The 18,941-nt window shown below is 53.9% G+C and overlaps 1 protein-coding gene across 1 annotated transcript; it reads left to right on the top strand.

Moving 5' to 3' along the window:
- The first annotated feature begins 2,359 nt into the window (after positions 1–2,359).
- Positions 2,360–17,865, top strand: Rps6kl1 (ribosomal protein S6 kinase like 1). Its single transcript, XM_028876605.2, is given in 13 exon segments — positions 2,360–2,396; positions 2,399–2,485; positions 2,488–2,622; positions 3,999–4,123; positions 5,206–5,298; positions 12,933–12,980; positions 13,322–13,454; positions 14,225–14,668; positions 14,671–14,832; positions 15,151–15,240; positions 15,363–15,442; positions 16,800–16,895; positions 17,146–17,865. Coding segments are annotated over 13 exon segments (1,641 nt in total). The 3' UTR covers positions 17,257–17,865.
- The last annotated feature ends 1,076 nt before the right edge of the window (positions 17,866–18,941 follow it).

The raw sequence follows: 18,941 nt of genomic DNA, 5'->3' as shown, positions 1-18,941 counted from the left end.
TGGTGATAATGGACTTACCTCTGAAACTGTAAGCCAGCCCCAGTTAAATGCTTTCTTTCATAAGAGTTGCCCAGGTCATGGCGTCTCTTCAGAGCAATAGAACCGTGACTAAGACAAAATGTAGGAATTCTTTTGTGTGTTCTGCATACCAGACCCTTATCAAACGCACGATTTCCAAACATCCCTTCCCATTCTATGGGAAACGCTTTAGTTTTGTTCTAGCTTGTTGGGTTCCAGATATTTTATTAGATTAATAAAGAGATAAATCTAGGGCTGGTGAAGTGGCTCAGGGGGTAAGGCCATTTGAGCCTGGTGACCCGAGTTTGATCCCCAGAGAAAGCAACAGCTCTGGGTGCGAGGGGGTGTGGAGGAGGAAGAGGAGTCAGCGGGTACCTTTGTGGAAAGCTATCAAAGAGACAAGGCCATAGCGAAGTGCAGTGTGGGTCTGACAGGTGAGGGGCTCGGGTCAGATGTGGCTTTCTTGGTAATGCCTTTGACTCCAGGATAGGCCAAAGACTTCTGTGCTGCTTATCTGTACCACTCACTTGACCTTAATGCCCAGGAAGACCCGGGCAGATCTGTCGAGGCCGTTGAGGCATCCCTACACCTAGACCCTGGGGCAGAGGACATACCCAGCAAAGCAACATTGACTAACTGACGTAGAGAATGAGAAACGTCTCAGAACTGTGTGGTGCGTTTCATTTGGCCTAGAGGTCTGAGGCAGTCCCCCCCCCCACACACACACACATCCCTGGGTGACAACAGACCTCTTCTCTCCACCCTACACACACCCATCCCCATCCATCTCCACCCATTCCCACTCCTACCCCGGTCCCAGTGTCAGACCTCGCAAACTCTAGGGCTTTAAGAGCTGTCAGAGGCCGAGGAGGACGGTGATTGGAGGTTTATTCTAACGGGTTGAGGATGAGCTCATCCGCAGCCAATGGCCAGCAGGCACCCGGCTAGACGCCCCACCCCCTCCCCCCAGGCACCTGCGGAAGGGCGGTAGGCACGGACCCTTGCGGAGGTGAAGGGACAGCGTTAGCCGGGAGGCCCGGAGCTGGCACGCGGACAGGTACAGTGTTTGCTCGGCTCTTCAGTCATCCTGCCAGGCGAGGAGGAGCCTTCCAATCCCTGCCTCAGCCCGACCTCCTTGGATGTCCCCCGGAGGGATGCAACTTGTATGCCTGGGACGTGCACGCGCTGCTTTGCTTGACATGTGTGTCGTCTAAGGCATGCGGCTCCGACCCGAAACCCGCAGCCCTGCGCAGCAGGCGTTGGTGCCCCGAGCACAGCCCAGGAAGCTACCTGTCCCGCTGGGCCTGGCAGAGCAGGAAGGCCGCCTTTCTCCATGCCCTGGCCTCAACCTTCTGGCTGCTTGGAGATGTGTGTTTCCTCCCCCACCTCTCCCTTTATTCTGTGTGATCAAAACTCCCCTGGCTATTTTCCAGGGTACCTGAGACAGCAGAGGTGGCTGCCGGGACTGCTGTGAGGGACAGAGTCCATGCTGCTGGCTGCTTCCTCTCTGCCTCTTCCACGCTAGCAGCTGCCATTCTGTCCCTCGGGCCGCTGGTGTTACACATCGATTAGGGAGGGGTGGTGTCAGGTCCTTGGGAGGACGCACTGGCCCTCTGGTCTTCTGAGGGTCAGAAGGAAAAGCCATCGACTCACCCTGACAATCACTGAACTCCACGTGAACTGTCACTCACTCATCTCAGCTGCTAAGGGGCTTTGATGAGCTCTGCACTTCCTGCTTGGTGCCTGGGGAATGAGGGGTTTCCTCCCTCGCTGACTCCTGACCTCGGGGGCAAAGCTAACAAAAAGCCTAGACATGTGTTTTGTCTAGGGGAGAGGTACCACGGAGCTGAGGCCCAAGGCTGAATGGAATTCCACAAGGAAAGCAGGGAGGGGGGAAGTGAGGCGGAGGGGGGCGGTGTTCCTGTGGGAGCAGAAGCTTTGAGCCCGTGTGTGACTTCTGTATGCTTACTGTGTGCTAGACACTGAGTTTGCTCTGTGGACACTTTTTGATGGTGGCTGTGGACCACAGGCATCCCAGCTCCCGGTGCTCCACATCTTACAACACCGTGGGGAAGTACTTGTGGAATTGAATCTGAACAGAAAAGAAAAGAAAGGTCCCAGCTGTGTTATTCTATCGTTTCCTCCCCTGAGGTAGGACCCGGCTCAATGAAAGGGACCTTGCCAACGTTAGCCTGAACCCCCCTCCACCTTGCACGTGGATATCCGTCTCTCCGATGTTTAGTGGAGGACGCTGGAGTAGTCCAGGTCGGGGCGTGGCTCCCAGCAAGTGCCTCCCTAATGCATTTGCTTCTTCCAGGTCACAGCGGCAGGAAGGACCGCTATGAGCCTGGTAGCCTGTGAATGTCCACCTGGCCCAGGCCCGAGCCGGAGCCCTGTTCCCGAGCACGGTCCCAGGCCTGCATGTACCTGGAACAGATCCGTAACCGGGTAGCTGCAGGGACCCCAGACTGACCAAACGTGACTACCTGGTAGATGCAGCTACACAGATCCGCCTGGCGCTGGAGCGAGATGTTAGTGAGGACTATGAGGCGGCCTTCAACCACTACCAGAACGGTGTGGATGTGCTACTCCGTGGCGTACATGGTGAGGGCGGGGATGCTTGGGGACAGAAGGCTGGTGGGAAAGGGCCAGTGAAGCGTCCTTTGTATGTCTACACTAGGGGTGTGGGGCACAGCACTCACCCTGCCAGGCCTCCGTGAAGGACAATAATGAGGACTTGAATTTATTAAGGCATTCCTACATGGCAGACCCCACTAGGCTTTACCTATATTAACTCATTTGAGTCTCACGTTAATAGATTTGTTTATTGCATGAAGTTACAAGTATACCGGAGTTATTATTACCATCATTATCTGAAATAGGTCTTTTACTGTTGCCCAGGCTGGTCTTCCTATCTCAGTCTCCTGACTGCTCAGACTACAAGTGTGTGTGTGGCTCTGGGCAAGAACTAATGTTCATACTAACTTTCCAGATGAAGAAACTGAGGCATGGAGCAGTTAAAGAACTTGCTCAAGGCTCCGCAAAGGCCCCACAGCTCCCAAGGGGGACATCGGGAGTTGGAACTGTTTCTGCTCCTGTGGCTGTGCACTTGGCCCGCCACACTTGGCTAGTCATGGAGCTGGGCTGGGCGGTGGCCCTGTGGAAGCTTGCCCTCCAGATGAGGGGAGAGGGCCGACTGACAGGTGGATATGTAATTATAGTCCTGGGTGAGGAGCCCAACGGGGGGGGGGGGCCGGCAAAGGTGGGGAAGAGGAAAACGGGTCAGACGGGCCTGGCATGGGACATTTTCTAGACACGAAAACGAATGGGGCTGCTGAAGGACAACATGTGTGTTGTCCAGGGGAGAGTCTGGCAAGTGTTCCGAAGATGGGGAGGGGGACCCAGGCCTATGGGGGAATGAGAAGGGGTGATCAGGGCAGAATGAGGCATTTCCATGCTGAGGCCAGTTTGAGACTCTAGAGCCTTGTGACCAGAAGTACCCCTAATCTCCCCTTCCATGCCTAGGCTTCAGGAGTGCCTGATGCATTCCTTTTCCACCTAATCTGGTCTCCACCCTGGCCTTTTCCGTGGCTGGCAGAGATAGAGGAAGCACTGTATTCTGGAAGCTTCTCTCCCCTCTTCTGAAGGAAAATGCCCTGCAAATATCCACCTTGTTCCTTCCCAGGCTGTGAGAACAGCCAGTGAGGTGGTGGGCACCAGCTGTGAAGAGCTGAGGGGTGACTGTCCTTCCCAGTCTCCTCCTGCACCTTTCTCCTCGGCCCCTGCTCTCACCTCAGAGCAGGAGCTCCAACAGAGCCAGGGGATGAGCCAGCTTAAACTGTCTGCGAACTAGGAACCATGGACTGTGATGGGCAGAGGTAGTTAACAGGAGCTGGCCTCTCGGCCCACCAGTAAAGCCCAGGATCGAGAGCAGGGGTGCAGCCCGGGTGACCACAGATGTTGACCTCACCCCCCTACAGTTGACCCCAACAAGGAGAGATGCGAAGCTGTGAAGTTGAAAATTGCCAAGTACCTCCGGAGGGCAGAGGAGATCTTTAACTGCCACCTGCAGCGGACGCTGGGCAGCGGAGCCAGCCCTGACACGGTGAGGAGACCCTCCCTGGGTCCCTCAGGAAGAGGAGGACTCTGGGAGAGAGAGACAGCCACGTCCCACCTCCATCCCCCTCCCGCTTCAGGGAAGAGTGGGTAGTGGAGGGTGTGAGTCCAAGTGTGAGCCAGGAGTGCCCTCCCATCCTTCCTCTCTCTCCCACACCCTCACACCTCATTCAGCCTCACGGAGCACTTGGCATGCATGACACAGACACCCACCCCAGTCTGCACGGGACTCCACGCCGGTCTCATGTGTACCCTTAGCGTCTCTGGACTCTGTTTCTGGTGAGTGGGTACACCACAAGTATTTGGAATGCGCACACACACACACACACACACACACACACACACACACACGACAGCACGACACACGCACGAGCACACACCACTATGCATTCAATGCTCCTCCTGCTGCTTTCCTAACCCACTAGCCAAATGCACTCTCCATACCACGGGCCTGCACACTCCTAGGCTCACTGTGTCCTGTAGCTTTCCTTTCACAAAAGTAGGTTGTCTAAATTTTGAGGCTGAGACCCATATGTTCCCACCCCAAACCCTGAGAGCATCTGCCTTTTGTAGACAAGGCTTTTTGAGAAGGGGCTTCTAAGTCCCCAAGAAGCAGTCCTAGCATGACCTGGTAAGGGCTGAGCAAAAAGTCAACCTGGGTGCCTTGAACCAGGGTACCCCCCCCAACTCTGAGTCAAGAACAGGTCCTCTGCTCAGTCTGTCCCTTTTTTTTTTGTGTGTGTGTGTGTGTGTGATATATATTTTTTATTTTACAATATCATTAGTTTAATACCATGGTCCCCATTCCCCCCCCCCCCCCCCCCCCCCCCCCCTCCATTCCCCTCCCCAGCCCCCCCGAGACTTGATCAACTTTAGTAACTCAGTCAGGAGTCAGTCCTTCCCCCTAAGCAGGTCTGCATAGTTCGTCAGTCTGTCCCTTTGAGGCAGGGTCTTCCTGGACCCTAAGTCCTACCCACTGTGGCCCCCAGGACTCTCCTGGCATCCAGAAGTGCCTGTCCACAGCCAAAGCAGAGGCAGCCACGGCTGAGGCCCTGTTTCCTTCCTCTGCAGGGCTTCAGCAGCCTGAGGCTCCGGCCCATCCGCACACTGAGCTCTGCTCTGGAACAGCTGAGGGGATGCAGGGTGATTGGGATCATCGAGAAGGTGAGGAAGCGCCGGGTGTGGGAAGGGAAGCAGATGTGTACAGTGGGTGGAGGGTGAGGGAACCGGTGGGGCGGGGGGGGGGGGGGGGGGGGGGGGGGGGCGGGAGGCGGGGCGGGGCGGGGGCGGGGGGGCGGGCAGGCGGGGGCGGGGCGGGCGGGGGGCGGGGCGGAGGCGGGGGGGGCGGGGCGGGAGGCGGGGCAGGTCTTTCTTGTCAGACTATCTTTGGATCGCCAGCCCCCAAATAACAACACGGAGACTTATTAATTACGAAAGCTTGGCCTTAGCATAGGTTCCTTCCCAACTAACTCTCATAACTTCTATGTTCTGCCGTGTGGCTTTCTTACCTCTCTTGCATTCTGTATGTCCAGCTAGTTCCGAATCTCGCTAGTGTCTCATGCACGTCTAGTTTCATCTTCTGAGTTCCTCTCTGCCTGGAAGTCCCGCCCATTCTGTCCTGCCTTGCTATTGGCCATTCAGCTCTTTATTAAACCAATCACAGTGATACATCTTCACACGGTGTAAACAAATGTTCTGCACCAGGAAGACACCTGCAGCAGCTGCCTGCATCCAGAGGGTGGTGTGCGGCTCAGAGAGGATAGGAGCTGGGCCCAGTGGCTCCTCTTCTCTCCCAGATCCACCAGTCAGGTTCTAGAGAGGAAAATGAGATCATCTGTTCCCCTCTACCTTCCAGCTCTGACACAGGAAACCCTAGGAGACTGTAGAAGGAGCTGTGCCCAGGGTCCTCTTCAGCACTCACCGCCCTGCTCACCCCCACTTCCCACAATCCTCCACCTTACACTCACTCTGCACACCAGGCCTGCAGCCCTGAGTATCCCTGACACACACAGCTAAGCACTTCCTGTGCTGAAAGGTCCCTCTCCCAGACTGGCCAGTGGATATATGCACTTCTGTGAGGTGGCTTGTGTCATCCAGGGCCTTGGTCGCCACACCCTTTCTCGTATTCTGGTATTCCTGCCCTCATCTGACTCCGTCTTGTACCATTTTCCTTTCCCTTAATTCAGGGTGGACAAGAAGACAGGACATGATGGCCTAACCCCTACTGAAGTAGAGAAATCTGAGGGACAAAGAGGTCATATAAGAGTTGAGCCTGTGCCGGGCGTTGGTGGTGCACACCTTTAATCCCAGCACTCGGGAGGCAGATCCAGGTGGATCTCTGTGAGTTCAAGGCCAGCCTAGTCTGTAGAGTGAGATCCAAGACAGGCACCAAAACTACGCAGAGAAACCCTGTCTCAAAAAACAAAAACAAAGAGAGAGAGAGAGAGAGAGAGAGAGAGAGAGAGAGAGAGAGAGAGAATTGAGCCTGTATTGAATTGCCCTCTGCCTCTAGCCCAGGCCTCTCTAAATAGTTCTTTCCCAAACAGGCCATGTATGAGAGACATCTGGTGAGTTTCTCAAATATACGAATATCAGGACTCCATGCCAAACCTATGGAATCGGAATTTCTAGGGTTGAACCCAAGAATGTGTAGTTTAAAACACTGGGCAGTTTTGGTGGGTCTGGGAGCCCATGGAGAAAAGGACAGCGCTGTGGGGTTCTTGGCCATAGGGGAGGGCAGCCTGCTGCCAGGGAGGAGGGCCTGGGTTTGGCCAATGAACCATAGGCAAGTCCCCTCACAGCTCTGAGAATCGGTTTCCTCATTAGCAAAGTAGGGTGGGAATTCTGCCCCAAAGGGGTGATCTGGGAAGGAAATGGAACCGTTTTTGGGAAAGGCCTGGCACACACTAAGACGCTGAATGTGTGGTTGATGGATCTGAGCGTAAGCGACAAGGGCAGGAGGCGCTAGTTCCCATCTCTAGGCCTTGCTCCAGCCGCTTCTCCCGGGTCCCGGGAACAGCTGAAGGCCCAGCCAGCTTCCCATCTGTGGAAGTCTTCCCTCCCAGTGAACTGCCCAGTGGCCACAGCCTGACCTTGGCTAAGCACAGCTGCTCTCACAGACAGACTGACACCATGTCTCTGAGAGAGATGCCGGTTATGAAGAGAGGGGTTCCACACTGAGGAAGTTTGGGGAACAGTGAATTGAAGTTACACCACTTGCACTTTAATTTGAGACATTCTCAGAGCGTTCGAGATGTACATGAATAGGAGTCCCCAAGGAATCTGTGACTCAGAAGGCTCCGATTTGTTCAATCCTGGGGCATGCATATGTGCAAAGCATTTTAAACATCAGTGCCGAAGCCCGTGCAGAGAGAAAGTACGCATTAAGATATTGAGGTTGCGCCTGGCAGTGGCGGCACATGCCTTTAATCCCAGCACTCGGGAGGCAGAGCTAGGAGGATCTCTGTGAGTTCGAGGCCAGCCTGGTCTACAGGCACCAAAACAACACAGATAAACCCTGTCTCGAAAAAACCAAAAAAAAAAAAAAAAAGAAAGAAAGAAGAAAAGGAAGAAAAAAGATATTTAGATTACCTCTTTCCATTTTTACCCTCTCTCAGATACTCAAGTGGTGAATGCCAGCTCCCTCCTGGGGTCGATCTTCCTCCCCTGGGTTATGCCCAAGCCAGGGACAGGAATTTCCCCAAATTAGGAAAGGTGTTAGGGCCATGGTTCCCATTCCACGGCTCTGCCCAGGCAGATCCGGGTGGCAGGGCTGTGCCAGCGGCTGCCAGTGGCAGCCCTCAGGCTCAGGAAGGGAGCCAAGGGCTTGCTCAGGACAACCCTGTGTCCCTTAAAAGTGTTGGCTGTGGGGCTGACAGGGAGGGATGGAGGTGGTAAGGGAGCGGTGAGGTGAGCGTGTCAGGGACTAGGTAGGCAGCCAGGATGCTCAGGGGGCTATTTCAGGGATTGTTCCCACCTCCCTCTGGACCTCCTCAGAGAGCCATGCTGAGTCCAGCATGGGGAAGAAAGGGTTCCTGATATGCTTCTTGTTTGATTTGGCTCAAATACAGGTGATTTTTGTCTATTTGTTTTTGTTTTGCTTTTTTTTTGGGGGGGGGCAGTTCTTTGAGACAGAGTTTCTCTGTGTAACAACTCTGGCTGTCCTGGAACTCCCTTTGTAGACCAGGCTGGCCTGGAACTCACCTGCATCTGCCTCCCGAGTGCTGGGATCAAAGATGTGCACCATCACACCAGCCTGGTTTTTTTGTTTTTTAATTGTTACCAACATTTTCAAATGTGCAGATTTCATATAAAAGTCCATATTTTAAGCTTCTCCTGGTGGGGGGAAAAAAAGTGACCTGGAAATGTGGGGCTCACATTGCCACGAAGCAGTAGGGCGCCCAGGAGGAGCTGCCCACTTCAAAGGAGGCACTACTGGCCTTGTCCGCCATCTGCTCCAACTTTGCTCAAAGCGTCTGCTCCCCTCTAACTAAGGCCCAGTTTAAGAGATCTGTCTGAGCCGGGCATGATATCTTTAATCCTAGCACTGGGAGAGGCAGAAGCAGGAGGATCTCTGTGAGTTCGAGGCTAGCCTGGTCTACATAACAAGTTGTAGGTCCGTCCGTCAGGGCTTATAATAGAGAGACCCCCATCTCAAAAACAAACAAGAACACCTTTGAAGCTTTGGGGCTTGTTAGCGTCATGAGAGGTTCCACTGAAGATCTAGATGTCTTGTGCGTCTTTAAAGAAAGGCCTTATTGTGATTTCCAACAACGCACGCTGTATCTCCATGCTCCCCAGAGCTCCCTGCCTGCCTTCCGCCTTTTCTTCCGTTGTGTGGCGTGTATGCATGTGTGCCCATGCATGTGCCCGTGAGCACACACAGGATGCGGCTGTCCCGCTCTGTCCTCTCTACTGTATTCCCTTAGGGTCTCTCACTGAACTGGCTGGTGGCCAGCATGACCCAGTGACCCTTTGTCTCTGCTCCCCAACAGTGCTGCTGCTTACATGGCTGCTGAAGATCTGAACCCAGGTTTCATACCTTCACAGTAAGCCCTCTTAGCCACTTAGCCATTTCCCTGGCCCCTTGGGAGGACGTGTGTGTGTGTGTGTGTGTGTGTGTGTGTGTGTGTGTGGCCACAACTGTCTTCCATCTTCCCAGTTATAATGCTAACATCCCCATTTGTGGATTAAATAAAATCCAGTGTTCTGTGTCTCAGCTGTATGGACTCCATCACACAGAAAGCTGTGCTTGGCACTGCTATAATTTAATAATTATCCCCCACTTTTGAGACAGGGTCTCGTGTAGCCCAGAATGGCTGCAAACTTGCCGTGTAGCTAAGGATGACCTTAAACTCCTAATTTTCCTGTCTCCATATCCTGAGGACTGGGATGACATATATATGCCACTATTCCCAATTTATACGATGCTGAGGATCAAACCCAGGGTCTTTCTCTCTCTCGGTTTTTTTCGAGACAGGGTTTCTCGGTATAGTTTTGGTGCCTGTCCTGGAACTCACTCTGTAGACCAGGCTGGCCTCAAACTCACAGAGATCCGCCTGGCTCTGCCTCCTGAGTGCTGGGATTAAAGGCGTGCGCTGCTGCCACCCAGCTTCAAACCCAGGGTTTCAGTGTGCTGGGCAAGCACTCTACCAACTAAGCAACATCCCCAGCCCCTTAACGACCGACCGTCTTAAAGGGAACAAAGTTAAGACTCGAGGAAGTCAGGTGTTGGGTGTTCTGTCCTCCAAGGCACTTAGCAGAGGCAGAGGATTTTTTTCATTTGTTTGTTTGGTTGTGTCAATGGGAAAATGCCTGCTCTATTAACAATACACTGAAAGAGAAGGAAGTTAGAAAGAAGAGAGAGAGAGAGAGAGAGAGAGAGAGAGAGAGAGAGAAGGAAGGAAGGAAGGAAGAAAAGAGGGAGGGGAAGAAATTAATTCACTGTTGTACCTAACTTTAAGATAATTGTTAACATTTAAGCTAACTCCTTCTGTAAAATGGGTTTAACATGTCTTAAATACAGAGGTTTTTGATGCACGTGCCCTCTTTAACTTCTGTCTCCCATCCTTGTTGAGTTTCAGACTGTAAATCAGAGGGCTTGACCAAGAAGGAGGTGGCGGGGAATCCCGCTTGGGGCAGGCTGGTGGGGAATCATCTGGGGTGTCAATACTTGTGGGAAACTTTTCTTAAATTGCCCCGGCCGTTTTCTGCCTCTTCAAATATTGCACAAGTTTGGACAGCGAGCCAAGCCCCTCCCAAGTCAGGTCTCCAGCCGTTAGAGGGAGACCTCTTGTGGTCAAAAGGGCTACTGCTGCCCCCATGTAGGAAGGAGGGGGTGGGGCTCCTGTAGCCCGGCAGGCACTTACCCACTCAGGATCAGCCTGTCTGGATTCAAATTCTGATGCTACCGCTTCTTAGCAGCAGGGTTGAAAGTGAGTGATTTCACTTCTCGGAACCTCAATTTCATCAATAAAGCGAGTCACTAATGACTCCCACCTGGTGGGGAGGACGCACTTAAGTAAGCTGCACAAAGTCCTTAGCACAGAGTAAGCACTTTGTAGTCGATGCCTGTTTCTCCTACAATGACATGGATAATTACCACGGATCAGGAGGATTTAGACTTGGAGTCTCTGCTTTTATCAAGAAGCACAATGATGCTATAAAGTATGTATGAACTGCCATGATCCCATTTTGGGGGGGCTTAGGGAAATGGTTCAGTGGGTGAGGGACTTCCTGTGTAAACATGGGGACCTGAGTTTGAATCCCAGCAATTACATAAAAAAAAAAAAAAAAAAGCTGGGCGTGATGGGGTACGTGTCTGTAACCCCAATATGGAGGAGGTGGACAGGCTGATCCCTAGAGCTTGCTAGCCAGCCAACCTAACTGAACAATAGATGAGCGCCAAGCTCAGTGAGAGACTACCTCAGAAAATAAGACGGAAGGGGCTGGAGAGATGGCTCAGAGGTTAAGAGCACTGCTTGTTCTTCCGGTGGCCCTGGGCTCAATTCCCCGCAACCACATGGTGGCTCACTAGCAGCTGTAATGAGATCTGGCGTCCTTCTTCTATCGTGTAGGCATACATGCAGATAGAACACTGTATAAATAATAATAATAATAATAATAATAATAATAATAATAATAAAGATGGAGAACAATTAAGGAGGACACCTGGCATCATCAACTCTGGCCTCTACACACACACACACACACAAAAACACAAAAAAACAAAAAACAAAAACACCACAAGAACAAGGTTCCGAGCAATTGTGTGGTTTGGCAAGTGTGCGATATTCTCACGACTTTCATTGAGGGCTTTCCTATTTATGGCCTAATAAACCAGTGATAGAGCAAGGGTGGGTGTTTATAATTCCTCTTTGGTCAGTTTGTTTGAAAGTCAGTTTATTTGCCCAAGCTCTAAAACTGGGGCCCTTAGCTGGGGGATCTAAGTAACAGAGCTCTTGACTAGCATGTATGAGGGCCTAGGTTCACTCCCCTAGGGCATAAAAAAACAATCCAGGGCTCTCTTCCCCACTCCATAGGCTACAGCTTTCACCACTGTCTGGTAGTGTGGGCCCTGCTTCCCCTCTGGCCAGCCTGTCTGGTCAAGTAGTGACATCAGAGTGCCGTCTGGCCTTTGCCGTCATCCTGACAGAATCCTGCCCCCTGCTCTGACACAGCCATATGGCCACTCCCTCCCTCTCTGACAGCTGGGTCCACCCTTGCCTGCCCAGGAGATGATTCAAGGATTCAACTCTAAAGAAGGCTTGGTGGTGGGTGGACCACTACCTCTCACCAAAACCATCCAGAGAAGGAGAGAGCTGCTACCAAAGGGCAGCCTCAGGTGGCTGGTGTGCACGATCACACTTTAAGAGGAAGTGTAGCAAGGCAGAGAAGTTCCTGGTCTGTCAAACCTGCCTCGCTCGGTCTACTCTCAAGAGCTTCAGCTCTCCACTTGTTTGGTTTTTGTTTGTTTGTTTGTTTTTCAAGACAGGGTTTCTTTGTGTAGCCTTGGCTGTTCTGGAACTCTCTCTATAGAGCAGACTGACCTTGAACTCACAGGGATCCACCTTCATCTACCTCCCGAGTGCTGGGATTAAAGGAGTGCACCGCCACTGCCTGGCTGGTTTGGGTTTGAGACAAGGACTTACCGTGTAGTCTTGCTGGCTTTGAACTCAGAGAGATCCACCTGCCTCTGCCTTTCTTAATCTCTGCTGGGATTAAAGGCGTGCGCCACCATGCCTAGCCTAGCTCCACTTGTAAGCAAGGCTCAGGAGAACTGACTAGCTATTAGGACCTTCAGCCATGCCACCTCCAATCCCTGCCAGGGTGATGGGCTCTGGCCAAAGCCTGGAATGAGGGGTTGACCTTGGCTGTCCTTGGGCCGCACAGAGCCTAGCTAGTGTGGACAGGTAGGGGGAGGGGTGCTCTAATGAGGGTTCTGGCAGACACAGCAGAGGATCGTAGACCACTCGCCATCCTATGTGAGGTACCTACTTCACCCTTGAACTTTGCAGAACTGTGGGGATCCCGGGTGAGACAGGATGGTCCCACCTTGTGGAGCTCACAACCGGGGGGAGACAGGAGGTTAGATAACGTGAGAAAGTTCTCCTGAGAGTAAGCCCAGAAAACACCGGAGATAGGGTAGGCATCCCAGATGCTGCAGGAAAACGCACCAGAGCTTAGATCTTTGGGTAGAGCCGGGGAAGGCCACTAAGACGGGATGGATGTCGTCCTCAGGGCACGGAAAGCCCGAGAACTAGCACACACCGTGACCAGTGCCTCCTGGATTTTGGCAGGTGCAGTTGGTCCAGGACCCAGCAACGGGAGGAACCTTTGTTGTGAAGGCAGGTGCTACCCAGCTTGCTGCCCCGTGGCACTCCCTTGGGACTTTCTTGGAGCTTTTGAGACCCCTGCCTGCCTTTTCCCCTCTCCCCAGGATGTATATATGAGGTCCTTGCTCCCTCCAAAGTCCAAAGCTGCTTGTTCTTCTGAGCACTGCCCCAGGCATGGCCTCCAAGGCTGATCCACATGCACACTACCTCACCCTTGGACATTGGACTCTGTGGGATTAGAGGGTTGAGGACTGGACCGGGACTGCTCAGGCTGGCTTCCAACCCCTATCCTGTGTCCTGCAGCCAGAGCATAGGCAACATCAGCTCATCTACATGCCCTGTCCCATCCCCAGGGCCTTCCCAGGTGCCACATGGGAAGCCAGGAGCGGCTGACGATCATCCCACATGGAGTGCCCTACATGACAAAGTTGCTGCGATACTTTGTGAGTGAGGACTCCATCTTCTTGCACCTGGAGCATGTGCAAGGTGAGGGGACCTGTGCCCTCTCCCCGTTCCCTGCCCCCCCGTCCCCCCCCTTCCCCCCCCTCCCGCTGAGCCCTGGGGAGGAGTGTGGCTTGCTCCAGATGTGTGGCACAGACAGGGAACCCTCAGCCTTTCTGAAGGCTGAGAGCAGAGCCAGGCTGTTGGGAACCTCTCTGTGGTGCCCAGGGAAGAGGGGACATCCCCACCCTAGGCAGGTGAAGAGGAGGGCATTTATTCGGCTTTCTCCTCTGTGGCCATTCGCTTTAGTCTTGGCTCTTCGCACTTTTCCTGGTCAGTGCCACCCCTGGTGGCCGCAGAGTGGCTGGTGATGAAAACTGTAAAGATGGGAACTGAGCCATGAAGCCGATACTTAGTGACTTTCAAATGTGCGGCACATCCTTGGGTCATGGCGTAGGCACCGTAAATCCAGGCTTGGCCCTTGGCCTTCTGTGACACCACTTTCCTTAAAACAAAAGAGGAAGTAGGACATGTTGGACACCAGTTTTCCAACAAACTGGTGCTCCACTTGATCCAAGCTCACGAGCATCAGGTAGGCATGCGGGCTGTGCAGCAGAAAGTAGCAGGAAGTAGGTCAGAGCCGGGGAGAGTGTGTCCTAGGTCACAAGGGGAAGAGCCGGGTGATGAGATGGCTGAGTAACGCCAGGAGCCCCGAGAAGCAGACAGGGCATGCTGAAATGGAGGCGGTGGGGTGGGCCTGGACCTAGTGTCCACACTCTTCTCCCTCCCACACTCTCACCCCCTGTTTGGCCCAGGAGGCACTCTTTGGTCACATCTACTCTCCCAGGCCCACTTTCAATATTCTGGGCTCAAGCCTGGCTCTGCCCGGGAGAAGTCAAAAGTCCAGCTCAACACCCACCTCTGCCTCATGACCCCTGCAAAGCTCCCACCGGGCCGCAGCTTGGAGCAGGACAGGTTCCCAGTGGAGCCTCCGTGGACTTCTCGGAGCCTTCCCCCAGCCAAGGAGATGCCATCCCCCCGAGACCTCCAGAAAGAGGCTGACAGTGAGCCCTCAGCCAGGATCGGTCCTCTCTGCTCTTCGGACCTCACAGAAGCCCCGTGGGGCCACGTGCGCAGTCAAATCAGGCGAGCCGGCCAGAGTTCGAACCCTGCACCCAACCGGAGGCTCCACTGGGTCCGGGAAGGGGCTGACCGGGTGCTAGGGGCCTATGGCCGAGGCAGAGGTCAGAAGCCGCCATCAGCAACAGGGCCAGCCCGGGGTGTGGGAGAGCTGTCTGGAGCCCGAGGGAGGAACAGGTGAAGCAGTGGGCCGCGGAGATGCTGGTGGCACTGGAGGCCCTGCATGAGCAAGGGGTGCTGTGCCGGGACCTCAACCCACAGAACCTGCTTCTGGACCAGGCAGGTAGGAGCCCCAGCTCTACTCCTCAGGTGGGAGCCCAGAGTCAACAGGACCCCCGAGATCATAAGGCTACAACGCCGTTTCTCCCCACTCCCTTTCTTCCGTCTGGCCCGTACAGAGGACCCAAGCCTGGGACTACCGCTCCAGGAACACCCCTAAGTCCTGGGCAACAAGGGGCCACGCCTTAGGGAGACCCCACTCGGGATGACCTTCAGCCCCTCACATGACTGTATTGGGGGGGAGCCTTGGGATTGCTTAGAGATGCCGGCTGCTCAATGATGCTGCTTCCAAACTTTGTCCCATCATTCCTCTCTGGACAAGGTCACATCCGACTCACATATTTCGGCCAGTGGTCCGAAGTGGAGCCCCAGTGCAGCCAGGAGGCTGTGGACCGCCTGTACAGTGCTCCAGGCAAGATGGGAGTCGGGGGAGATTCCTGGATCTCGGGTGCTTTGGTATGGGTTAAGGACAGAGGAAGGGCAGGGGCTACTAGAATGCCAACAGAAAGAACGTGTGTTCTTGTTCTCGCAGAGGTCGGGGCATTGCTGAGCTGACTGAAGCCTGTGACTGGTGGAGTTATGGGTCACTTCTGTATGAACTGCTCACAGGAACAGTGAGTAGCTGGGCAGGGTATAGAGCCCTGGGAGGGGTGTGTGTGTGTGTGTGTGTGTGTGTGTGTGTGTGTGTGTGTGTCATGGATTATAGACTGAGCAGAGGCTTAACCAGCTAGGGTCACAACAGAGGCAGCCTGGTTCTCCATGCCTGACCTTTGGGCTGGATGTCCCTCCACCCACAAGACCACCAGCAATAGAGGAAGTCACTCCCGCCAGGCCATCAGAGACTTTAGCACTCCTACCACACGAGGGACTATTGCAAAGGATGTGAATTATACGAGCTGGGATAGCCAGGTTTATGGATGAGCATGCCTGGCGTGATGTTCGGAAGGCTTCTGGATTATATCCAGTCTCTTCCACACACCCTTCAAGGCTGTAATCCCTAGACCTCAGCCAGGAGCTGCTTTAACCAGCCCGGTCGGCCACGCCCACTTGCAGGCTGGGGAAGCGGCTCGGCTGGCAAACTGCCTGCGGCTCAAGCCTGAGGACTTGAGTTCGATCCTCGGCAATCCTGTCAAAGTCTAGTGTGATGACGCACATCCGTTACCCTAATACAGGGCCTGGGGTGAGACCAGCAGATTCCCAGGGCTGCCGGTCAATCGATATCGAGTTCAGTGAGTCTCAGTCTTCAAAAAAAAAAAAAAAAAAAAAAAAAAAGGTGGAGGGCAGGAAAGACACCCAGCTTCCACCTCTGGCCTTCACATGCCCACAGCATACACAGAAAACCCACTTGATAAGGCTTCGCCCTCTCTACTCCTCTCAGAAGAGCCCAGAACTACATCTGGGGCCAACTAGGTTGGGAACAGGGGATTGGACAAACTGCAGTCGAGCAGGAAACCATCGAGCGGCACCGGCAAACTGCGGTGTGACCCAGATGGCCAGACCTGACCTGCTTTGGTTCCCAGTGGCTCAGGGCCTCGAGAACCCTTTACATGAACAGTCCCAAGCCCCACACGGCTGTCCTCCTGTCTTCTTGCAGCTCATCCTTACCGCAACATCCTTCCGTTCCTCTCCACTTTCCTGCCTTGGCCTCAATGGCTGCATGCCTGTGTGGCTTGTGGGGCCTTTTTTCTGTAAGGAAGTTCTAGTGCTGTTCCCAATAGCGCCCACTCTAAAGACAACGGAGATGATGCTTCCAACAAGCTGCAGGGTCAAACCCCGATGTCAACCCAAGCCCCCTTTCCTGAGCTGGTGCTCCAGGTCTGGGCCATTAGTAGATCCTCGCCGAAGGCAACTAAACATCATCTTCCTCCTGGAATGTGTCATGGGGGTGGGGCAAGTCTTGGCTGCCACTAGGGTGTCAGCATCCCTAAAGTGGCCTCCTCAGTTTCTCCTTGTCTCCCCCATCCTCTCCAGGCACTGTCCCAGAGCCACCCCTCAGGATTCCAGGCCCACACCCAACTTCAGCTGCCTGAGTGGCTCAGTCGCCCAGCAGCTTCTCTGCTGACCGAGGTGAGGTACTGGCTGGCCTAGAGATGGCTCACTGGTACGTGGGTGGGGGCTGGGGGGACCACCTGTCCAATACAAGTGCTGTAAAGTACTAGGGTGCTAGCTAGCGCCAATGTCATGGGGAGGGGGTTATTGACTGGGTTAGCAGGGAACCGGCAGCCTACGGCTTTGATGATAGGAGTCCCGGGAGGTGGGCGCCTACCTCCCTGATGGGGAAGGGATGCCGATCGCTGACTGAGTCTTTCCCCCTTAGCTGCTGCAGTTCGATCCCCAGCGGCGTCTAGGTGCTGGAGGTGGCGGCACCAGCCAACTCAAGTCCCACCCCTTTTTCAGTAGTATCCAGTGGAGCCGACTAATGGGGTGAGGGGTGGGTAAGTGGACAAAGCAGCTGGCCTGGTTCCTGACTGTCTGCCATCTGGGCTGGCCCCTCATCAGTGGACCTCAGGGGACGAAGGTGGTTTCCTGCTTGGGCCTCAGAAGACGGCCTGTCCTAAAGAGCCGGCTCTGTACAAGCTGTTGGAGGGGCAGCGAGGTGCGGCCTGCTGAGCAACCTATACTCGACAGTCGACAGACTCCTTGTACCCTTAGCTGGGACCCATCACGTTCAAGGGTGCCTCCTGTTGCTCTAGCTCCAAACTACTCAACACCCGCTGAGCCAAGTGAGAATCTGGTGGCACTGCCATGTTGTAGGACATCCCAGGACACTGAACCTGTGGCTCAGCAGACCCAAACCAAGACTGTCCTGGGTCCATCCCAGTGAGCTGCTTCTCCCAGAGGATGCTTGTTCCACAGGGGTCGGGCCACTCGGAAGTAGGTTTTCTGTAGGGTGAAATGGAGAGAGGTGGGGGAAGTCCGGCCCACCGACTTTGGAGAATAAATTAAGAAGAGAAGCCAACAGGGTTAAGAGTGGGTAAGAATACGGCTTCACCACGTAGACTGCGTTTGAAAATAGAATAAAGAGCTTTATTCTCTGGCTGGCTCTCCTGTGTCAGAAGAGTATGCCCCACAGGACCAACAGAAGATTCTTTCTCAGGTGTTCTTTTCCATTCTGCATTTTGGTATGAAGCTCTGTTCAATTCACTGCCCACTCTGACTTTTAAAATGAGACACCACAGAACATACAGAGCAATTTTACCCAGCTTCTGGCCAGGTATTTCTGGTCTCTGAAGAACTGGCTAAGTTGGTATCTCCAGACCACATCCCCTTCCCTAGGTGTGAGGGCTGGCCTCAGGACAACCCAGTCGCTGGGGTGTGGCACATGCAGCAAAACTTCACTTGATCAACACCACAGGTGGCATCTGGCATACTTCACCAATTGGGGAACTCACCAAACACTTGTGTGTGTGTGTGGGGGGGGTGGTACACATTGACACAGATTCCTGTTCCGAGTCTGGAGCAGAGGACAAGGAAAGCTCTATGCTCCTGTGACCAGAATCCTAGCAGCCCCTGGGGTCTGCCCACTTGCTAATAAAGCCTCTTCTTTCTGTGGTGTCTTGGCATCATTAGTTCAGTGAAAGCGGCCTGCAAAGAAGCAGCTCCTGCTCCTACAGAACAGGCTTGGGAAAGGGAGGAGAGGGAAGAGCGACCTTAGAAGATCACGGTGCCGAGGAAACACTACCTTAACCTCCAGTCAGCCCATGGAAGATTCTCTAAGAAAACGGAGGTTCTGGGAGAGGTTAACTTAGAACCAACCGCTGGAGCTGGCTACAAGTGTGGGTTCCTTCTGTGGTAGACCCAATGCTGGACTGCTTCTGCCACTGCTTTAGGAAGCAGCACGAGCCACTCTGGGCTCACCTAGCCAACCCATGTGCACACGGCCCTCTTCTGAGCCATCAATCTGGAACACCAAGTCCCAGTTCTGACAGGGCTTACGTATGGCTTTTCAATAAAATAGAACAGCCACTCCAGAAGTTGACTGGAAACATTAACTCTGGAGCACACATCAAGCTCTACACCCGATACATGGTTCGTTGAACCCATCTACCAGCTCAATTGCTTAAGGACCCCACTTCTTCCTGTGACAGGCCTCCTCAGGCCTCACTGGAAGCA

The sequence above is a fragment of the Peromyscus leucopus genome, chromosome 14 (assembly GCF_004664715.2).
Source record: "Peromyscus leucopus breed LL Stock chromosome 14, UCI_PerLeu_2.1, whole genome shotgun sequence".
Lineage (NCBI taxonomy): Eukaryota > Metazoa > Chordata > Mammalia > Rodentia > Cricetidae > Peromyscus > Peromyscus leucopus.
Note: the sequence above shows the minus strand (reverse complement) of the source record. Positions and strands in the feature narration are given on the sequence as shown.